Genomic DNA, 24,588 nt, shown 5'->3' with positions numbered 1-24,588 from the left:
TCGTTTGTTTTTCATCACGTAGAAACTCTAGACCAAACATGGAACTGTTTTAAGTCTTTGAGTCTCCAATAAACAGTCAATGATCTACTGGACGACGAAATTCACCTCCTATCCAAAAACATCCTTGTTCACAGTAACATTCGAATAAAAAGCTGTTGGTGGAATAGTAACCAGGTTGGCAGAAGATGGAATTAAAAAAAAAATCTAAATATAACAGTTGATCAAATCCAAGACTTAAAAAATAAAATAGAAAATTCACTGATCAGAAACCATCCCTGAAATCTAAATTGTGTTAAACTTATTATTATAATATGTATATACCCCCTTGAGAATATACCCAAGAAAATGATGATTAAGAATCGTAATCTCACCCAGGAATGTTTGAGGCCATACGTTTTTACAGCATCTTTCTACTCCTAACAAGCTAACGGCTTGTTAGGAATAGAAAGATGAGAGAGATTTATCTTTTTTTAAAAGGTTTTTGGGTTATAGTTGTTGGGAGATATTGATGATGATACTTTATTCCACAAGATGGCTGTAGCAGATATTAAAAAAAAGGGAGTGAGCATTTAATGTGATAGGTTCGAATAGCATAACTAGGTGTTTAGCGCCTTTGTCAAATTTATAGCTAAGGGCTTTTTTTTTTTTAGTGTGACATTTCGACAAGTGGTGATTATCAACAGTGACCCCACTTAAGTGGGAAAAGCTGCAGAAGAAGAAGAAGAAGAAGAAGAAGAATTTCGATAAGTGATGATAAAATATCTTTTCACTGGCGCCCTTCTGATACCGGTACCTTGGCAATTGCCTCGATGCCTCAGCCTTCCTATGACACTGGGTTCGAAACTGCATTGCAAAATAGTGGTAGCGAATGGTTGGAACATGGTGTTTACTACTTTTGAGGAGGAAGGCGAAAATATATCCCAAAAATCGGATGACATTTTCTATGAGAAGAGCAAATAAAAATAAAAAAAAGAGAAACGAAACATTGTTGATTTTTAAAGAATTTTTTTTGGAAACTTCCAGATGAATTCATCTGGGGATTTTATAGTGTAAGCAATTGCTCGTCGGCCTGGTTGGCCAAGTGATTAGCATATCCACTCTCCAGCCAAACGGCTGGGCATTCGAATCCCGCCTTGGACATGAATGTTTGTGATGTCCTTTATTCAGTCATACAAAAAATATACTCTCCCAAGGTGGACTAGATTACCATGAGAGCAGACTCAACCTTCTCCCATTAAAGGGGGAAGACCTGCCTAAGTAATGAGAGAGAAATTAGAGGCTGAATATAGTACAGCACAAATGGTAATTTCTCAGGAAATAACACATATACACACGCATCAATAAATATAGACATACAGTGAAATATTTTCTGCGAGAAATAAGACAGGGATGTTTATTTGGTAGCACTGAAGTTCATTATCTACTGGAGAATTTCAAGGGGATCGGTTTTTTGTAAGTCTCGAAGAATGGAATGTTTGAACAAACATTATGCTGCTTTTGACATTGCATCAAGAGCTGCATGAGTTTCTCCATATTTTTCCATCTTCTAAACGCCATGAGAACCAAAGCGGGACGGTGATTCTGTACCAGGTATGATTAAAGAAATTTCCTGATTGTATTTTCTTATCTTTAAGATATCATTTACTGCTGTTCTCTATTCATGCCCTCACTACTCGATACAATAGTCCCAACCAACGTTCGCTCAATTGTCCTACATTTTGAGCTGGATAAATATATCGTCGACTTTTTTTTCCAAACGGGATAATATCATCAAATATTCTTACTTTCAGTTCAAAGTTTGACTTTTGATGAACGAAAAAAAGTCTCAAAATACCCTATGCGAGAAAGTGCCGAACAACAGACTACTTAGAATATTTGACTAGTAATAATAGCAGTCTATTGAAATATTTGTGAAGAAAATCTTTAGACGATAAGACAATCAATAACTAACGATTTTAATAGTTATTAATAATTTAATAATAAGCAATTAAAAATTAATATTTAATGAGAATATCAAATCTCAATTGACAGTTTTATATATTTATGTACATTATACATTAATAAAACGAGAACTTTTTCCTATTTATCACATGAATTGACAAATTACGAAACAGATGTTTACAAATGCAGTATTTCTTTTCATTTGTATCAACAATTTCAAATTAACAGTATCTCTGTTGTGCAGAATTTCAAAGACTGGTCATTAAAGAGAAGTGTAATATTCTTGTGTGTGCAGACATATGATATTTTTAAAATGCTGTTTAATGCCAGCATAGAATAATTTACGAACAGCCGTTATATCGCTTTTCTGCTATCAGCAACTACGCTATTTATACTAAACATAGCTACTTTGGCGTTATCAAGGAAGGTTTAAACGCTTTGTAACCGTCACCCATTAAAATCCACATTTTTATCTCTTTCATAATTTTCTCGCTGACACTGTGTTTCCTTTTAATTCTTCTTCTTTAGAAGTTTTTTTTTTTAAAAGTACAGTCAAGCAATCATTAATTATTTGTCACGTTTGGTGTGTCTTACTAGTAAATGCTGCATATTGCGATTGTTGAAATGTTACCCGAGATTGAGAGAATTTTATAAATTTCTTAAAATATGAAGAACAACAATCAGCTTTTCAACAGAAGCTAATAATCTATTTAATATATTTCGGAATATTTAAGATTAATAATATAATAAAATAAAAAATGACATTTTTATTTTACACGTGTGCAGAAAGAAATCATTAGTTGTTAACATCTGATTATTGCTAACTGAATTAAGGTAATTGCTAATTTCATTATATAGTGACTTCATATAATGAAGAGATTAACATAGATAATGATCAATTGAGTAGGGTTTAACCTAGCTTGTGTTAAATTTATAAGTAAAAGTTGAAAGTATTTGGTTGCTCCTTTTCTAAAAAAAAAAAAGGGGGGGGAGGGACACAGGATTGAATTTAATCCAATGTAAACTAACAACCACCATAGGATTTCCATTATCTTGTTATTTTTTAATCATTAGTATTTTCCATGTATCTATGGGTGCGGACATCTATGGGTGTGGACATGAGTAGCGGTGTGAGAACAATGCAATGAATCTTGTACAAACCTATAATAACAAGCGATTATAGTCCGCAATGATTGCATTTGTGCTTAAATTACAAAATCTAGACTCTGGACGACTTTTAGAAAGATGAATGCGCAATTTTATTTTCATAGGATGGGAAAATCGGTATCTGGTGGCAACCTCCCGAACGCTATGGGCAGGACCGCATTTTTTCTAAATGTAACGCATAGCAATGAATCCGTGCTGGTGATTTTTGGGGTAGAATTCGTCAGCTAGTTTTTATTGTTATTATAGTGAATGGAGTGGTGCATCTCTATTTACTACATTTAGCATTGTAATTCCTTCTCTAATGGTTTCTAAAAATACTGGTATAAGGGCCATTCCTCATACCAGTATTTCTTATCACACAGAAAAATCGATTTGGATCAGTCTGACGATAACGATGTACTTCTAATCAACTGACCACTTCTCAGTCGATCTTAATCGGATTCGACATGTATATGTATGTAGGATGATGTGAAAAAGCGCGTGAGAATTGTTCTTGGATACAATGGTAACGTTCTCGTGATATTTGACCGAAGTACATAAAAAAATTGTCACGCTGACGAAATATTGTAATGCAGCCAAAGGTGGGCCTATATTATTAAGATAGGCCCACCTTTCTTAATACTATTTTTTGCGACTTTATATATGTAATATCGCACGTTCTATAGGAATCCTATTTTTTGACGAAATGTCTCTTGCTCTGATGCTTAGCCTACCACTACATGTCGAGAAAACTCTTTTTATTTTTCCTTCTTTGTTTGTTTTATATATATTTTTTGTTCATACGTACGAATACAGGCGAACAAATAAACTCAATGCGCCACATTTTGTCTAGTTTTTTTTTTTTTTAATATTTTCTACTTATGTTATTCAAGTTTTGATTACATGATTCTAGAGCACGTGATCAGAATTCAAACTGTTGTACCCAATACTGAGCCCAATACGAGGAGAATCGAAGTATTGTATTCCAAAAGTCTAGAGCCTCCGTAGCTCAGTTCGGTTTAGACGAAGCTGTTTGATTGGAAAGACGTCGGTTCAATTCTCGTCTATGACGTGAATAATCTTTATTTGGTCTATTTCGACTAAAGGTCAGTTAGCCGGTCTCATACGGAGGCAGAGGATTTTTTTCACCCGGAAACTCGGATTTTTCGTCCCTCAGAATAGGCAAACCGGCCCGTGAACACACACGGATCTACAGTCATAAAATACATACTTAATTAGGATGGCTCAACCCTAAGAGACGTTGAAGAAAATGGGGAACTCCACACGAATAAATAAATAAACTCCAAAAAAGTGCACTCCATATCTAAATAGTATTTTTTCACTCTCTGAGCATAATCTCACCTAAGGCATATAGTTTTGGTTTTTTCAGCCTCTTTCGAGTTTAATGCTCTTTCAGCCTTTCACGTTGAATACTGCAATGAAGTTAGCTAATTGTGCTCCTTAGACGATCAGTATTACTTAACATACAGGGCTAATTTTCTGTAATGTCTCTTTCAGAATAGGTGATGTTAACTCTTTGTGATCATGTGACATTATTCATAAAATCTCGCAGTGAAAAGGCAAAAGAAATTGATAGCATTAGACCGATTGAAATCAAAGTCTAGAAAAAAGTTTTTATGTAACTGGGGGGGTATGGGGGAGTTAAGAAATCGTAATCGGGATGAGAAATTGAGCCAGTTTAGCTATCCCAGTAAAAAAGTTTTCATGTAACTGGGGGGGGGGGATTAAGAAATTGTAATCAGAATGAGAAATTGAGCCAGTTTAGCTATCCCAGTGGTTAGCTTATCTGCTCTCCAAACAGACTGATAGTTCGAATCCCACCACGGCATGGATATTTTGTGATAGATAGAATTCATCAGCCGGTATGAGACTACCATATTACTTATTAGACGTCTGAAGTGGCTATTAAAAACTTCTGGATATCCAGGTTATCTTACTAGCCCACTCAGTCGAACTGGGACTATAGTGGAATGAGAAGAAAAAATAAAATAAAAACTTTATGGGAATTTTGCTTTTCTCGTTGCGATATCTTCTACTTTTTTTATAAGTGATGTAGGCAATGTGGTTATATTTTAGTCAAGTCTGGAACTAATTTCATCCTTTATCATTACTTTTTTATAACGTAATTTTCAGTTATTTAAAAGTACAACGAATTTCACGTTATTTTTGTTATAGTTCATCGCAGATTTATACTTTTTTCCCTCAATCATTCTTGAGAAAGTGCTCGAAGATGTTACAGATGTGATCGTGAACATGCTCACGTGTTTGATCTTAGAACACTTCGCCTGCCAACGGTGGTGGAAAGAAGCACCCATTTTGGAATTGTAGAATTCCACTTGGCATACACACATTCTATGATGAGACGGCTTTCGTAAATTTAGTAACTACAGTCTGCATTTAATATTTGCTAACTGCGAAATGCAGCTACCAAATATTAAATGCAGACTGTCGTTAAAGTGTAGTTAGCTGGTTAAATAACTTTCGTGAGGCCCAAATTAGAAAGTATGACGATGTTTCAATAGCTTGCTTCAGTTAACAGTCTACAAGGGAACAAACAACATTCAATTGTGATTATGAGGTTTTTCATCTTCGGCACATTGAGCAATATCTGGAGGAGTATCGTACTCGCAATAACGGAATGCTGTTTTATAACTACTTTATCTAAAAGAGTTGCCATTTCTATAATTTCCCTAGAGATATTAAAACCCAGAAGTTCCGTAAGCTGATGGGCTTTTATCCCAGAAACTAACATGAATTTTGACTCACTTTAATCTCTGACCAAGATCTATTATTGAATAATGTTGAAATAAAGGTTGCATAATAAATGACTGTAAGTTGATCGAATTCATGATCATGCATAAAATATTTAAATTAAATGGGAATTAATTTTCCCAAGATGACTTTTAGAATAATTAATATCTTTCGTAAAACTATTAAAAGACGTTATGAAAATTGACAGTCAAACAAAGGCATAAAGCAACGATGCATTATTAATTTTGTTAATCTCTTAAAGTGTTTTTAAGATTTATTTGTTTTGATAAATAAGTGATGACATTCCATTTTCTTTTTTTTTTAAAGGTTTTATCGAAATTTTTTTATTTGAGTAAACAACTGCCATTAGTCGTAATCTTTTCTTTCGAAACTGTACATCTAAACAACAAAACCAAAATGCGTTTAAGTGAAGGAAAGAAAAAAAAAGTGCTCTAATGTTATTGAAGTGCTTTTTTATTTCTTAAGCAAGGATTAGAACTAATGAAAGAAGAAAAATTATCTTTTCTTCAAGCTCATTTGTGCAACTTAATTATATGTTTGTTGTGATTTATTGGAATGCCAGCTAAGAAAGTTTGTCAGGTATTTACTTCAAGATTACCGAAAAGAAGATTTTTATTTTTAACTCACACAACATAAAATATTATGTCACAAGAAGAAAATATGTATTTACTGCAGTAATACCGACATAATTCTTCTTTAAAAAAAACACTATTGAAACATCCGTTTTCGATATATATCAATAAGCACCAATTAAGCAATTTTATTTCATATAATCAAATTCATTTAATAAAAATTAAAACTTTTTTCAATTTGTTTAATTAAATAAAAGAATGAATACTTTACTGCTTGCATGGTGTTTACATTCCAAACCTTGATTGTGCCATCAAAACTGGCAGTGGCTAGCAAATCACAGTTGTCTGGCTTGAATTGACAATCGAATATGGTCTCCAAGTGACCCTGAAATTGATGAAAAAATAAACACTATCTGTTACTTCGGATCTCTTTCTATCTATTTATCTATCAGTCACAATTATCAGCAGCAATTATAATTCATATTTCATACTTATTTGTATGAAATATGAAAGCTCATTTAAAACAGAATTTTTAAATGAGTGCTTATGCGAAAGAAAGTTTGGTATTTCTAACCATCGACTGTTTCCATAGCAACCGAGTGTTTACTCCAACTGGATATGCAATACGCAATTTCAGATGTCAAGTGATATATTTGCGTATGAGTGAAGAATCTACGTATCTTCAACTAGAAACATGTTATTAATGGATGAAATGAAAATGAGATTCAAAAGACCAATCAAAATAATAGTTCTGAAAAGTATACAAAAATTCCCTGAAAGTCAAGCCATCGAATGTCACCTCCGTAAAAAAAATCATTTTAATGGAAAAATAGTTCATAGAAAATCAGTGCACGAACAATCATTATTCACACAATTCATCAAAAATAAACTGAAAACGCAACTTTGAGAAAACATTGTCTGATTGAAACAATCCGTTAACAACAACAACAACAAAAAAAAAAATGAAACATGTTATTAATGGATGAAATGAAAATGAGATTCAAAAGACCAATCAAAATAATAGTTCTGAAAAGTATACAAAAATTCCCTGAAAGTCAAGCCATCGAATGTCACCTCCGTAAAAAAAATCATTTTAATGGAAAAGTAGTTCATAGAAAATCAGTGCACGAACAATCATTATTCACACAATTCATCAAAAATAAACTGAAAACGCAACTTTGAGAAAACATTGTCTGATTGAAACAATCCGTTAACAACAACAACAACAAAAAAAAAAATCAAATGAAGGAAACAGCAGAACTTCTGCATAACTTCCTTTCATGAAGTACGAAATCTATAATATCCTCTAGCTTCTTTTATCATTCCCCAAAAGGGAATAGGTGGAACTCTTTGAGCTCTATCTTTTGGAAAGTAACAGATTATCACCACTAGTAGATGTGTTCGTGGCTACCAACGATTTGCACTTGTGACGCGCAGAACCGTCTCCAGATTAGATCAGGCCCTGCGGCAAACAATTAAATATCACCCCTGATGGATTATAAGACAAAAATATTTAAAAATCTCCAATTCCTTTTTTTTTTATTTTTATTACAAGAGAAACATTAATGTAAAACGATTACATAATAATAATAATTAAATGCTTGCTCTACGGGGATATTGCACAATATAACTGTTTATAAACTCTTCTAAATTTAAATTATAAGCTATGCCAATAATTTTTAATCCGTTTAATCTTGGAAGAACTTTCCGCACTTGCTACGCTAACAGGAATTGTTAGTTTCCTGTTAGCATAGCGTCGTCGCCTACCGCAACATGGCTGAACGAGCGCCCTTATCCCACCTTGTCCCACCTCTAACAGATGATTACAATGTCTGAAATAATGAGTTTCACTCGATTTTTTAAAAGTTGTTATGCAACTATATCAATCATTCTATTTAATTATATATTAATTAATCAAATTTTTCCTGAACTCTATTCTGGGAATTTTAGGCATAACGGAAAAACAACTAAAATGAAATCACACAAAGTCGTTTTTTAAATGGAATTCTTCTAATATAGACGTTTATTAAATTGATAATTTCAATCACTTATAATTGAATATAACATGCCATTCGTAAGATTTCTTACGTTTGTACTTTAACCCCGATGTTTTACAAAAGAATTTGAATATGAAAGAACAGTGGTACATTGCGAGTGTGGAAAGAAGGTAACGCAAGTTGGTAACGTAATAAGTATGTCGGTTATAACATTTCTTAGTTGTCCAGTGGTTGAATTGTTTTTGTAGTTCCGAGAAGGAAAGAATGTTGTCTTCGAATTACACAAGAAACATTAGACCTCTAGAAGTTTTAAGGTATTCGCAAGTTACTTGAAAGTACCGCATCACTTGGGGAAGAGATTTACTGCGGTCCTCTAACTTCATGGAATTTCCCATTTCAGGAGGAGTACCGCGGAATGTCAACGGCTGCTTTCTCTCATTCCTATAGAAAAAAACAAAAAAAGAAAAGAAAAGAAAAGATATACGTATCGTCTGCCAATTTAAGTGTCTCTAGCACGTTAAATAACTGAAGTGCAAATGCTTGGCAATTAATTTGTTTCTGTTTGAAAGATGAGACAAATGAGTGGGTGTCAAAGTATTTGAGGTTTTTCTTTTAGATCTTCAGTAACTGCGGTTTCTTTTAGATGCTCAGTAACTGCGGTTTCTTTTAGATCTTCAGTAACTGTACGGTGACATTAATATTACTTTTTGTAATAATAATAATTATTATTACTTTAGCTAAATTTACTTACGTTAAGCGTTTGTTTATAGTTTATAAACACATAATTTTAGCGCATTATTCCAATAGTTCACACATTCTTACGTACATCGGTGAAACACTAAAACATGAACATCAAGTTGGATAATAAATTTTAATTATTTGATTTTTTAGTAAGAGTTGAGGTTTTATTAGTAATCGAGTTAAGCTGGAAATATCGTGCCCCATTTCAATAATAAAAACGCATTTTGGATATTATATAAAAACTGTTTTTTTTTTTTCGATTTAATTTTTTTTTTCTTACCATATCTCTGAAAAACTCCCAGCTACGACATTGAAGACTGTAAACACCAACTCCTCCATCCAGAAACAGACATACAACACGAGAAATTAGCGCCACCTGGCCACAGACACTAGGCGTCGTTAACTTTTCATTGTTCATTAGTGAGCGTGATTGCGATGATGGCTTTCTGTCACCGGGTAGGACACAAAGCGCCTGAAATCCAGTTTGTTTTAAACGAAAGTTGTGAAGAGGTTTATTTTTTGACACGTTCCAGATACGGAGAACTCCAACTTCAGCATCTAGAAAAAAAAAAAAAAAAAAAAAGATGAAAACAGAAAGTGTTACTTGATTGAAAAGTGATATACGATTTTTTTGCATCATATTTATTTATTTATTTATTTTGAATCGATATTTGCAGCGCATTCTAAATTTTAGTAAGAGATTCATGTTTTTTCTTTTTGCCAATTATAATTCTTAATGCTGATTAAAGTCAGTTTTTTTTTTCTTTTAAATCGCTAAGCAGTACGAATAGATTGTTGAGTAGCATGTGCACATACACATTTAGCATACACATCCACGCAAGAACTAAATCACTGAAGTCTGTCAAAAGATGTCATCTAAAGTTCGTAGTTGGAACAAGATTTTCACATTAAGAAAAAAAAGTAGAAAAAAAATTTATATGTTATTTTATTCATTTATTATCAAAATTTATGATGGGAAGGAGACAAATATATTTCTATGCGGTAGTGAAAGAAGATTTGAAGGAGACTGTGGGCAGTCACGTAGCAAAAGGAGTTCGAAAAGGATGTCTCTTCTTTCTTTCTTTCCCGAAAAAGGTCTCCAAAGGTCGAGTAGAGCCTACTCCCTACTAATGTGAAGAGCTAGCTCCCTACTAGTGTGACAGCGATGGGAGCGTGATTCATACGCCATTTTTAGGCTTTGCTGCTACAGTGAAAAATTCTTTATTAAGCCTATGATAACGTGAAAAGTTAAGAGATTCAGAAACGAGCATGATATGCATCTTCAGCATGTTTCTGATACAATATAATTTTGATATTCTATTTTTTCTCTCAAAAAAAAAAAACAAAACAAAAACAGAATACGTGCTGTAATGCTTACGATGTATACATGAAATTAAAAATATTGTTTGATAATTTTATTTGTTATCCACGTGACGAATAAATTTTCATGTTCACATAAGTATAGTTAATGCTATCTTAATGTCATCTAAAACCAGAAGTAACGACACACACACACACACACAGTTACGTCGTTTAACGTGCTATTCATCTTATTTTGTGATATTTTAGACATCGCAGCAGCTCTTCATTCGCCAGTCTTCTTTCAGTACTTATGTAACATAAAACCGAGGGAAGTGAAATAGAATTGGAGCTCTTTATATGTTATTGGGATTATCTGCAAGGCGAAGATCATTTATCCCCTCCACTATAAACTCGGATTTTTTTTTATTGTATATATTGGGAATAAAAAAAAACTGGATTCTTTAATAGTAGGTAGTTGAGATGTGTTCAGAACATCAAGACAATGTATTATATTCCGATAACACTAATTCGCAAAAAAAGACAGGTGATTTAAATGAAATGACTGGGATAAAAACAGAGAAACACTCAGCCTGCTCTTTTGAAGCTATAAACGAAAAAATTTTAGATTAGTTTTGATTTGGTTGCAATTACGGCCTAAGGAACTAAGTATATAAGGATGTTATATTATGTCAATTTAGTTGCCCATGTTCTCGGACCGGTTTGGATGTTTTGTGAGATGAAAACCCCCGTTTTCCTTCTTATAAGAGAGGTTAACTCACGGTATTTTTCAAAACCCTTGTATGGTTCCTTGCATCCCAAAATAAGATTCCAAACCAGGTCTTTCTAATCAAAGAAAAACGTCGCGTCTTCCTCGCCACTGCATTACGGATTCCTTCTCTTGGGCAAGATAATAACCGACTTGAGAAGTAATGCATCTGCGTTTTTTATGCATTTTTTTATGTATGGAATGTTTTGAATATACGATAGCCCTTTCATATAATATTGTTATGCATACTTACGTTAGTGATGTAATTAAAGGTATCTTATATATATATATATATATATATATATATATATATATATATATATATATATATATATATATATATATATATATATATATATATATATATAAACAAATTGAACTAGAACTACTTCTTTAATTTGTAAACATTGACATTGACAATGTTTACAAATGACATTGACAAATTGAACAAGAATTTGCTTGTTCTTGTCAATGTTTATCCGTTGGATCAATGGATAAACATTGATCCTTTAATCTATATTGTTCGTATGGACTTATTTATTAAAAACACATTGACAAATTCCTAAGTTGTTTTTGAACTGATCGATGTTGCATTTTTATACTATGATGGTGTAATTAATGACAGTTCGTTTCGCTGTTTAATGAAACATAGTTTAAGAAAAAAAAAACTTAATTGAAACAATCTACTAACTGTAGTTTGGAGATACTTTATAAAGTATAATAAGTGAGTGAGTTCCTCCTAAAAAAGCAAAACAACAACAACAAAAAAAGATTAAGTGGTGGGTAAAACGGCAATGTATAGCCGTTTGTGAGTGACCTAAACATAATTTTCTCAACTAAGGGAATTCTTTATATAAGCGAAGTGCAATATTTGTTGGTGAAGTAGCTAACCCCACATATTTCAAGCCGATGGAGAGAGAAAGCCAATGCTAATTAAAAAGACTAAGAAAAATTCATTTATCAGGCTAAGTAGATTAAAACTTTATCTCCACAAGGCATGGCTGAAGCTATTCAATTAAGCAAGAGGACAAAATGCTAAGCCCGTTTTCAGTTAATTACCACGACTTATTTTTGCTAATTAAGAAATAAAATTAGCACGTGCATAAAAGACTAGGGGGTTTCTATTTGCTTCACTCGCAGCAACAGATAAAGCACTGACTATTAATTTACTTAAAATAACAAAGAAACAAGTTTTTCCCTAAGAGAACTGGAATTAATTTACTTACAAAGGTAATTACTCTATAACATACCTCTTTGGCGAAGATTGCATTCAGTAGAGTAGCCGATATCCTATTAGACTCGAAGCTAATCCTTCGCAAATAAAATACTCATTTTCGAAAATATTTACACTGCGTTTTTAAAAAAAAAATGACGTCATGAAAAATTATCACTTCTGCTACAACATTAATGATTCTCTCATTTTAATAAAAGTTGTCATCGCCTGCTATATAATTATAGAGAGCATAAATATTGTGGATTATTCACTGGGTAAACTCCCACGTTCGTTACTATTTAGCACACTTTTTTTTTTTTGTAATTAATTTGAATTTAAGATGTGACATACTTTTCTGTGGAAATTGACTGCGATAATCTTCAATAGCGAATTTCAACTAAACAATGCCGTTATTGTTAATAATCATGTTTAATCTCTTTAGTCTGTCATCGGATATTTAATACAAGCAGATTAAAAATAAAACATTAATCCGATTAAAATAAAATAAAAAAATAAAACAATTAACACTTCCAGGTGTGAATGTGTATTATGGTGAACTGAAACAGTAAATATTAAAATGATGAGTACGGTTCACAACTGGACTAAAAAAAGACTGGGTTGAATCACATACGAGTATATTAGTCAAAATAAAGACTAGCTTCGTGGTAACTTTCAAAATCTAAATCTTAGAATACAAATAATGTTGATTAGGATTAAAAATGTGAGATGGCGCATTTATCTGCCACATCCTGCTCTTGCAATAAAGAACGGTAATAAGTCGTTGAAAACAGTATTAAAAAAAGTAAGACTGAACGAATTCCTTCTATTCCCTTTGGATTATTAAAAGACTTTACAGGATTATGTATTTCTGTTTTGACATTAAACTGTTTGCGGTCTATTCAAAAATTAAGAGAATAAAAAGAATACATCAGCTTAATGAAGATTAACAGATGTTATGGAATATAACAACAGCCAGATTGAAACCATCGATATGCTAAGTTCAATTTAGCAGTTTAAGATAAACCGGTGAAAAACTTACTAAATATAAAACAGCTACAGTTCTAAAATCTCTATATACGCTGTCAATCTATTTTTGAAAATTAATTTAAAAGAGATATTTAAGGAGACTGCATCTTTCTTTAAAACCCGGAGAAACACCACAACTCTGCGGCGTTCATTTATACTTAAAAAAAATAAATAAATAAACTTCTTTTTATTTACTTTTCTATTTTAAAATGTTGATTTTTCTCAAAAATAGTAACTATATTTCTCTATAGAAAGTCAGATAAATTCCTCAATGCCCCACTTATAAGAAATAACAAATTTGAAACCTGGTAATAGAAGAAATAGATCACTCCACCCACACGAATGAGTACAGCAAGAATTAGTCGCATTGTGCTTGACATGAGAAAATCTTTATTGACAGTAAGGAATGATTAGTATATCTCTACAGTATGTACCAGGTAGAAGATATTAAATGTTTATATTTAAGCTATTAATTTGGAAATTAACATATACCAACTGCTATATAGAGGATATGTTATGAAGTATTAATATAATGAGACTCCCAAATTCTTGAATCGAACCAGAGAAAATAGCATTTGTTTCCAAATGCTATTTGGAAACAAATGAATAGAATACTAGACTGCCCAAATAAATATTTTTTCGGGTTCGATTCTGGTCACCGATTACAGGAGCTTTTCAAATAGCTCCTGTAATCGGTTCCCAATTAGTAGATCTTCTGCGTAGGTAAGTAGGGTTTTTATCTCTCGAAAGTCGGGTTTTGGAAAGATTTGGTTAGAAGATAGCTTGAACTCACTAACAGTCGAGGCTGAAGGATGAAGACTGGCTACCCACAGTTTTCAAAAATTTAGTTAGGATTAAAGGAACTCAGATTACGCCCTTTGAGAAATAAGAGCAGTAGGAGGATTTATTTTTATTTAATTTAAAAAATAAATTATTTAACTCTTTTTTTTTTTTTTTTTTTTTTTGTATTTGGAGCACTTTTAACACCAACTTGTGAAAATTAGTGGGCATATCGTCTTCACCTTTCGACGTCACAGAAAACTGAGACTGTTGCTATTGATGAGTTAGAGCTATCAAAGAGAGAGAATTATAGAAGAATTTTCAGTATCTAAATGTCTGCATTATTAAATGATGATGCAATAATTAAAAAAAATTAATTTTTAATCATACATTAAAAATTTTAAAATTTTTAATCATACATTAAAAATTTAAAAATTTTTAATCATACATTTCATAAGCATACATTTCCTAGGAAATGTGTTTTTACATTATCGGAAATACCTAAGAATAGCGATCAGAACTTTACCACCTTTGCTGCGAGTTGTCCGGTATTGTACTAAGTACTAGGGTCACTTGCATTAGCTCACGCTAGTGATCGCCGATACTTTATAGTTTACTATATTCGGCATGAAACTCTCTGATTCCGATCTTTGAGTTTCTCATTCGGTTTTAAAACAATGTGGGATTTAATATCCCCTTAATTGAAATAAAAATTTTTATTTTTTTATAATACTCAATCCTATTCGTATATTTTATCCCCGATTTCAGAATAGAAATGCGTGAAAGGAGAAAGTTGTTATGATATATATATATATATATATATATATATATATATATATATATATATATATATATATATTAAATTCCTGTTAATATTAAAATAAGTGGACCCAGCTGAGGAGTGGATAACTAATGACATACTCTGAAGACTATTTCTGAATGCTCCGAAGCTGTCTATAACCATTTAGACCGCAGTGGGTATTGTAGACGATGTTATGGAAGTCAATTATTCACAAAATTGCCTTGAACATAAAAATTATTTGCCACTGATTTCCCTCGGTGCTACATGGTAGCCAGCCATAATTACCCGATTCAGGGGTTTTTAATCATTTCCAAAAATTATTTAACGAAAAACCATTTCACCCTATTTATCTAGTACGATTTCTAATTGCAACTTTCTTATATCAATGAGACAAAAGTTATAGCTATTTCCGATGATGTAATGATCGTGATTAGAGTCGTCATTGTTTTTTTTTTTTAGAATGGATGCGTGAGAGGAAAATAACCTTTAACTGTACTAAATCCAAAGTGCTTCGCATTTCACGAAAGCGATTAAGAGAATCGATTGCGGTTTTCTTAATTGGGGAAATTCTAGAGATAATCGGTGAGATTAAATACTTGTGAATAATTTGAGGGTAAATTCAGCTATAACAAACACATCTCAGATGTCGCCGACAAAAGCTAGATCTAGCGAAACAATTAACTGAGGATTAGAATAACAGGGAACATTTTATCACTGATGACATATGCTGCCCACGCTAGCAAATAAGCACTAAATTTGAAGAATGATCAACAAAAATTTAACAGAGCATAAAGTCTTATCTGACAAGCTATATGCATAATTAGAGGTACAGAACACACAGGAAAACATCTTTCTGGACAGTTCATCTTACTGATGGTTTAACACCAATCTGTTTGTAAACGCCAGAATTCTGCCTTAAATACGAAATAACGACGGGAATATGAGATGAAAATGCTAGCACTGATCCAAAATAGCACGGATTTCCTCTTCGTTTCATAAGTAGATTCATACCCGACTAGGAAAGTATACGTTAAGGAAAGACAGATCTGAATGCAACAAAGGATATAGAACCTACACCAATGGAAGAAATATACAGATACCGGTTATTAGAAACTTCACAGGAATCAGTGGTTTCCGTATAGGCATGCGACTGCCAATACCGATCCTCTTGAATTCCCTACGCAAAGTTTGCTGAGATATGGGTCGGGAACACCCGGGATATATCTCACCTTTTGTAAAACCAATCTGCTGTTTTCAAAATCGGTGTTCCAGCCAGACGTGCATTGACAATAAGTCCTTTATCGAACTCCGAAAGATTCTTTGTTTTTCCCACAGTTTCAACACTATTGATTAACCAGCAGCGTCCTTAAATACTTGCCTAGAACACGTGGTGATGCATGACCAAATATTTTGCATATACGCTGCGTAAGTAGACGTATACATACATCTGCATAAAGGTTTCTAATTCAGTGGCCGGTATGTGTACAACGAAATGCTCTTTTGTAGTCTCTCGGAGACAAACCACTATAGAATAACTTGGTTTTAAATTAATAACCCTTTGTTTGAGTAATCAAGCAGAATAGTCTGCTTAATTTCATATCTTCATGAATTAGTGCAGAGTCATTTCGCAGCAATTTATAGTGTATTTATATATAGAGTGTACCAATTTCTAGTGACATTAGGATCATTATAAACTGCATATAAAACCAAAATGATCCAGCATTAAAAGAGCACGCAATAAATCTGGCAAGGACTCATATTCTAGATCAGTGGTTCCAAACCTTTTTCCACTTGTGTACCCCCTTTTAAACCCATTTCTAAAAATTGTATTCCTTGTTTTTAAAATCGCTGTTTTTAAATACTGACACTTTAATGTAAAATAGTGGAAATGATTGTTTTTCCGCCATTACTGATTATTTTTCGTGTATCCCTGAATGGCCCAGCACGTACCCTCGGGGATTCGTGTACCGCCGGTTTGGAACCGATGTTCTAGACCAAGGGTCGGCAACCTTTTCAGACTCGCGGGCCACATTCAACTTTCATTTTTAATAATCGGGCCGCAAGCGTTTAATTAATAGAAAATAGTGAGTTAAAAAATACTCAAGGTATCAATTTTTATTATATCAATCTTAAAAAAAAACCAGAAATATTTAAATTACGAGATATGAAACAAGCATGAAAATGAAACTCAATGAAAAATTATTATCACTTAAAAACAAAGTAATATAGTTTTATGCATCACAACATGTGTGTCTTCCTGCTTAATGCGACTTTTGTGATTATTTTCCCTTAGCCAAATTATCTGCATCCATTTTATAATCTGAGGTGCAAATTCGAATCGAAGCATGCAAATGTTCATCAGTCAGTCAAGAAGAAATTTTTCTTAAACTCATGGTAGAAAATGCTTATTCGCACATGTATGTGCTCCAAATGCGACTGTCATCTTCATTGCGAAAATGATTAATCCTTCAAACTTTTTGGTAAGCATCGATAAATGTTTTGGATATTTTCTAACGAAAATGTGTTATTTAATAATTCAATGTGTTGCAATTGCAAAACTTCCATCAGTAGTCCGTTTGGTAGGTTATCAATGTCGCATTAAAAGGGCTCAATATCCACAAGTCTCATCGAAAATTCCGTTTTGTAAATCTTCAATAATACCAAACAAAAATTTCCTTTTGTGTTTGCCATCCAACTGTAGATGCCGATTTGCGACATATATATAATCATGTGGATTTTCTTCCATCATATATTTCTTCAACAGACATAGTTTACCTTCAAAAGCTGTCATGTCAGAAAACAGTTCTGATAGTAATTTACCTTGACCCTACAGGTTCAAATTAAGTTCATTAAGGTAGTTGTAATGTCTACCATAAATGCAAGAGATATAATCCGTTTTTCATCCAATAATTATTGGACAGTATTTTCGTGTTCCGTTATGAAAGTATCTATTTTTTCACGTAAATTAAAAAATAATTTTAGCACAACACCTCTACTTAATCATCTAGCATTTGACTAGTAGATAACGTCCTCTTGAAATGTATATAACGTATTTTCTTGATAATAAAATTTTACGGGCCACATGTCGTGTAAGTATGGTCAACCTTTTATGGGCCGCCAAAAATGCACATTTGGGCCGCGGACCGCCGGTTGCCGACTCCTGTTCTAGATGAATCAGAACTTGAGTTCTGCTAGAAACAATAGGAAATGATCATTTAGCTAAGGAAGCTGCTATGAATTTAGCTAAGGAAGCTGCTATGAATTTAGCTAAGGAAGAAAATTTAGCTAAGGAAGCTGCTATATATATATATATATATTATCGAAATCAAACAAAAATAAGATTTCATATTGGCATTTAAAGCTTAAAAATTGATATTTTGTTTTCAATTAGATTTTTCCTTCAGATGCTTGACTTTATTCCGAAATGGCGAGTATTTTTATTGCAAGTATCGAAATTTGCTTTTCATACACATGAAAAAAAATACACAGCACATCAATAGATTCCTTATTACTGGGAAGTAACTGTCTATTTTTTAAAGTGTACTACATGGACTGAGTATAGTCACAAGATGGAATTTGGAAAACGAAATCTGCATAAATCAAGAAATTGGCTCGTAATTTTTCTGGATCATTCTTCAAATAAATAGTATGGAATTTGATCTGTTATATTGCAAGAGACGGAAAGAATAATGTTTATGGAAAAGGACATCTTGTGACATCTGATGTAACAATATGATGGAAAATCATTTGGTTACTCCATTGTCCGTTACAGACACCAATAAATCATTCCTATTGGTTTATATTACATATTTATTTATACACATATACAACTCTATATTTCAACTCGGACCACCAACAAAATGAACAGCCAAAATGATCTATAATTTATTTTTTATGACGTGAAAAGATGGAACAACAAGCGATTCGACCCCGAATCCCCCCCCTCCCCACATCCCCCGTGAGATACGCGTAATAAGAACAAAAAGAAATATCGAAATCTGTTATTTTCTCTGGATTTACATATTTCCATCTCTTTGATTTCCCAGGGCAAAGAGTTATTTGGACAGTGTTACGCACGCAATTCTTCAATTCGCATCCGTTATTTGTTTTCAAATCACAGCTCATCCAACTACGAATTAATGTGAGTTAGAAACTTGCACGCGAACATGGAGCGTCCTTTCTAACCGTAGAACGCATCGATTTGGCGTAAATTTAAGGTTGAAATAAATTTTCTGAGTTATGGAACTGTGTGTGTGTGTGTGTGTGTGTGTGCGCGCGCGCGCCTTGGAGAGAAAAAGCTCTTTTGGTGACAATCTTCGTTTTTGCTATTTTTTCCCACCCTTTCAATTTGATCAGGACAGATGAGTCTTTGAGATACAAAATGAACTCTTTTTTTTATTTGTATGCATGATTTTTTATCTTAGTGTGTGCAAGTTCGTTTGTCTTTGAAACGAAACAAATATCTTCTTTATATACATTTGTATATTGAACTTGCATGAATTTTATGTCGGGACTCGATGAGATAAAAAAAAAAGCAAAGAACAATAACAATAAAAAAAAAAGTCGTGATTTGAAAATTTTCTCATTTTCAGCTTTATACGTTGTAGGGATTTTATGAAAATAGAATATATTTTATCATGGCATATTTCAAAATGTCATGCACCTTAATGACCTCCCCCCCCCGTCAAATATTACTAATTTAACTATTAGAAACTCGTTATAACTGGTTTCTAATATTCCAGACTTGCAATAGTCTAAATTTATAGCAGCGTTATATTTGATGGAATTAAAATTACTTAAAATTATTTCGGATTAAATTAATTTCAAATGAAAATGAATTTTATCAAATGAAATGTATTTGTTGTAATATTATTATCTATTATTAGTTTAACAGCATTTCTTAAGGTGTTTCTTGAAACTTATGGAAATGACGTTTGTTTCTATAGAAATATGCTACCCGAAGAAAGACCGTAGTTGGATTGATTTTAATCACCGACTAGAAGAATTTTTCTGTTTTATATTGATTGCCATGCTCGCGATCATGGGCACGGAAAATTTAGAAATATTTAGTGTGATAAAGCTGTGTGATAAAGAAGAGTTTTTAACATTTGAAGAAATGCCATTTATTTATTTATATACTATTTTTGAGAACTATTTCAGTTTCTTCTACTTCATTTTTTTTTTAAACGAATAGACAATTAACGCGAATTTTTTTCCGCAGCAAGTACAGCTGACCTTTTCTCCATCAGAAAATAGTCCACTAATAATGGCAATTTATCATTTTTATCCATGTGATATTTCCAAATTACTCTCTAAAAATAGAGAGTAATTTGGAAAAAAACATTCTGTTTTTCCTTTAAAACACACCAGACTGCATCTAAACTTTTGTCGCAATGCTGTATATTTAATCATGCAACACATGCAGCAAATTATCTTGATAGCTGTCGGTTGTTGGAAAAGAAGATTATCATATGTTACAATAATGAAAACACGCAATATATAGCGTTGCTAGCGTGATAATTAAAAACAACAGAAACTTTTACGTTTTCGACTGTTGCAGTTCATCAAGTATGAACAGTTGCTTTCATTTCTTAATAATAAAATAGAAATAGTATTGCTCAGTCAGTAGAGAGAGAGAGAGAGAGAGAGAGCGCAAATTAATACATTCACTACTTGTCTTATAGCGATTTCGAGTAGCTTTAAAAATTAAAGGTGCGTGCAAGTTAAGCGCAGGCACACACACACACACAGCAATAGATGACTTTTACTGAGACTTCTATAAATGTATATAGTACATTAGGGAATACAGTAGTGAGATCTGGAAAGGTTGTACCAGCAGCTATCTGTTCTACTTGTTTTCTACTGCATTTAGTAGAAAACAGAGCAATTCGACGTATTTGGATCTTAGTAAATACAGTATTCCCATTAATCTGCTCTAAGTACATGGCCATGAATTGTTTAACAGAGAGAAAGAGATTGAGAGAGAGAGAGAGAGAGAGAGAGAGAGAGTAGTTTTATGCGTATTTTCGTAGAGATTCAAAAACATACTCATAAAACTAATTTTCTCTTACATTTTCTGATGATATTTTGTGACAGGGGAATATTATCTGTGGATCATCATGGATTTGTTAGGGTAGGTTCATGTTTTAGTAATTTGGTTGCTTTTAAAGAAACAATAATAATTGATGAGAGAAACACATACTATGATTTGGCTGTCGTGTTGCTACACGACAAATTTTTATTTCGTTTTCAAATTGAAAATCAGTTGTCTCATAGATATTAAAGTTCTGTATGGAGCATCAGTCAGAGAGAACGAAAGTTACCAGTGTGGTTCCACAGCTTCTATACCGGGACCATTACTGTTCAACATTTATACTCATGAACCCAAACATTATGACCACCCAACTTGTTTTCAGCCAACCAAACTACATGGTTGGGCGCCGAAACACTGCGGAGGTGGCATTATCCTGGTAGGGGGGGAGAGTGCTTTCTTGGACATCACTGGATCCTCTCATCCCCACTTCAATCCCTAATTCTTAACTGAGGATTGTTCCCAACCAGTTATTGCTCTACATGGTGACAATGTGGCAGATGGATTGAAATTCTTCTAGCTACACAACGCCCCACGTTACAAGGCTGATTGTACAAGCACGGTTTGAAGAGCCTATCCAAGAATTCCGTGTGCTCCTTTGCTCGCCTAATTCTCCTCGTTTGAATCATATCGAACATTTGTGGGATAAGTGGAAAGCGACATCCGTCGGTCGACGCCAATGCTTCACTTGGCACCGTGACGTTATTTTATTTATTTGTTCCATAATACATCAAGACACCTTCCATGATCTACTGGAGTCAAAGCTATGATGGGCGCAAGGATTATTTCGCCGTAAGGAGGCCCAACACGTTACTAGGTATATAATGTTTACATACCTAGTAGGTATATATATGCTTATAAACATATACTTTGTAGCAACATGTTTATATAATGGTCATAATGTTTTGGCTCATGAGTGTATATCAAAGATATTGTTATTGGACTGCAGAGAAATATTCAGCTATTTACAAATGATGGGAAGTTAAGAAACGTTATTAGGTATAAATGCCTTATGATGATCTGAATAAGCCGGGAAGGTGGATAGACAGTTAGGGATACCATTTTATTTCGCTAAGTGTAAAGTTTCGAACTTTGATATGTACACATGGAAGGCTACATCCTCTATTTTTTGGAACTATTAGTCAAGGTGCGGGATCTTGGGATGATGGTGGATAGAAATTTGAAATTCAACGCTCATATTGCAATGGTAGCAAGAAGATGAAGAGACGATTAAGCTGTTTAAAGTTATTTATCGGATTGATGGGAGAAATATCGCAAATGGCAGAATAAGCAGAAGGGACAAGGACAGAGGCCATCCCTGGAAGTTATGCAAGGGTGACGAATAAAAAAGTACGAAGTGTAGAGCGTAAAATCCATCGTCTGATTACATTCTAAATGCCAAGATTGTAAATGAATAAAAAATAACATTATGACAAATATGTTGCAGGCTGAGTATACCTTTGATAATGAGATTTTTATGTAATATTTGGATCGGCCTTTGACTTCCTGAAGAAATATACACTAACAACAACAGCATAAGAAATGGTGCATTTTTAATTGCATAGAAATTAATATTCTACATTAACGAATTAAAATAAAAGTAATTGGCAGTGGAGTGTGAAACGAGATTAGTGTGGAAGACGAGTTTGAGATGGTTTATCTTCTTGCAACAACGCAGATTATATAACTTACAATTTACGCCATACACCGTATGCAACTGGATTGCCGTTAGGGGTTCGTACGCAGTTCATTTATGAATGAATGAAATATGAATACGTAACATTTAAACGCTCCCTATATTTAGGCCAATTACCCAAGCAAGCTTTAACTGGAATTTATTCTACAGTGTTAACATTTAATATACTAACATCCTAGATTTTCTATAGACGAATACAACAATCGCGCATTGCTAAAAGCCGAAAATAATCGCATTATATTTCCAACCTTTTTGCTAACCTATTGTGTTCAATTTAGAACACATATATAGACTTCTTGTGTTATCATTTGGAAATCTTTATTCCCAACCGAAAGTCTGCAATAATTTTTACAAGTGACTGATGCAATCGTGTTTTGTCACAGCAAATGCTTGGAATAGAAAATCCAAACAGCGTCATCTCTTTATTTAGATCACAAGTAAACTTTATATGCCATTGATGTATCTTCTCTTTGCTTTAGAAGAGTCATTCTGGGGGAAATATCGCGTCTATCAGGGATCTTAGGAACACTTGGAGACTTTCACAACATCGTTCTTCTTCTTCTTATATATTTTTCTAAATGTCTTGAAGATGGCATTCACTTTCCTCTAGATTGTATAAAATTTTTAGAATCCCCACAGCCTTGCTGGCAACATATTTCTTCCGCTTAGGTCGTTTTTTATTTTAGCGTTCTCTCGAGAACGCTTGTGCGCGTTTTACTGTAAGAGACCAAAGCAGTCTCTTTCTCTGTTGTTTGATACGAACCGTTTTCTCTCTCTCTCTCTCTCTCTCTTCAGATATGAACATTTTGTAGAGGCAAAGTTTTAATAATCAACGACATACCCTTTATACCTCGAATTTGTAAAAACGATTTTAAAAATTATTTTAAATAAATATATAGTGCATTAAAACTTTCGTTTAAAATACAAGAAATTATTATTATTATTTAAAAATATCGGAAAAAACTGATTTGGGTTTCAAATAACCAATCTTTTAATAAGAAACAAACGTTTTTTTTATTTTAATGTGTTTATTCCATGAATTAAAGAAAACTAAGGCACATACCTCCAGAAACGAACATCCCTGGTGACTCTGACAACCATGCCACCGACTTGATTGAGACGGCTTTACTTGGGGTTGTGTACGACGTAACAACATGTACATTTTCGCCAGCAGTATCGACTAAATGAAGCTGTCCTTGCTTAACAGAAACCAGTAGGTAGTTAGGTGATAAATGGTCCCATTCCAGAGCTGTGATAGGAGTGGTTTCACCTTCATTTGTCTCTTCTGTCGCTCCATTTTGTGGCTGTAATCGAACGTGGCGATAAACTTTCATCCCTAAAAATAAGATAAGAAATCATAAGAAATATTTTAGTTTGTAGTCAAAGATTCTTGAAAGGTTCAGTGCAAAATTAGTTCTGATTATTGTTCTATACTCACTGATTTATATGCAAATACAAGTGTCAGATAATTAGTTAGTACCGAAGAGAAATTAGGGAAATTTCGGATGTTCTCCAGAATTGAATACATTGGAGGCTGATGGTAGTCCATCAGATAGTTGCATGTAAACGTTACAGGGACAGCAGTTTCAGCTAGAAGATTAAGACTCCGAAACTTCTCTAATTAATGAAATTCTTTGAAGATATGAGAACAAAGCTTTGCGCCTGCGCGCATAACCTTACATGAATCCTATCTAGGAGATGAAGAACCTTTATAGGGTTATT

General features: G+C 33.2%; 1 protein-coding gene across 1 annotated transcript in view; it reads right to left on the bottom strand.

Annotated features, from left to right (window-relative positions):
- The window catches only part of LOC150104181 (WD repeat-containing protein 17-like), a 243,105-nt gene that overhangs the window by 199,521 nt on the left and 18,996 nt on the right, over window positions 1-24,588 (bottom strand). The window contains exons 3-5 of the mRNA XM_090396419.1: window positions 23,930-24,202; window positions 9,471-9,748; window positions 6,724-6,837 (exon numbers count right to left, since the gene is read on the bottom strand). Of these exons, the coding sequence (XP_090252545.1) occupies window positions 6,724-6,837; window positions 9,471-9,748; window positions 23,930-24,202 (665 nt within the window). The remainder of the gene's footprint in view (window positions 1-6,723; window positions 6,838-9,470; window positions 9,749-23,929; window positions 24,203-24,588) is intronic.

The sequence above is a fragment of the Typopeltis vanoorti genome, chromosome 8 (genome assembly GCF_054136105.1).
Source record: "Typopeltis vanoorti isolate ZY-2024b chromosome 8, IOZ_Tvanoo_1.0, whole genome shotgun sequence".
NCBI classification, from domain to species: domain Eukaryota; kingdom Metazoa; phylum Arthropoda; class Arachnida; order Uropygi; family Thelyphonidae; genus Typopeltis; species Typopeltis vanoorti.
The sequence above is the reverse complement of the archived record's forward strand: the minus strand, read 5'-3'. Positions and strand labels throughout refer to the sequence as shown.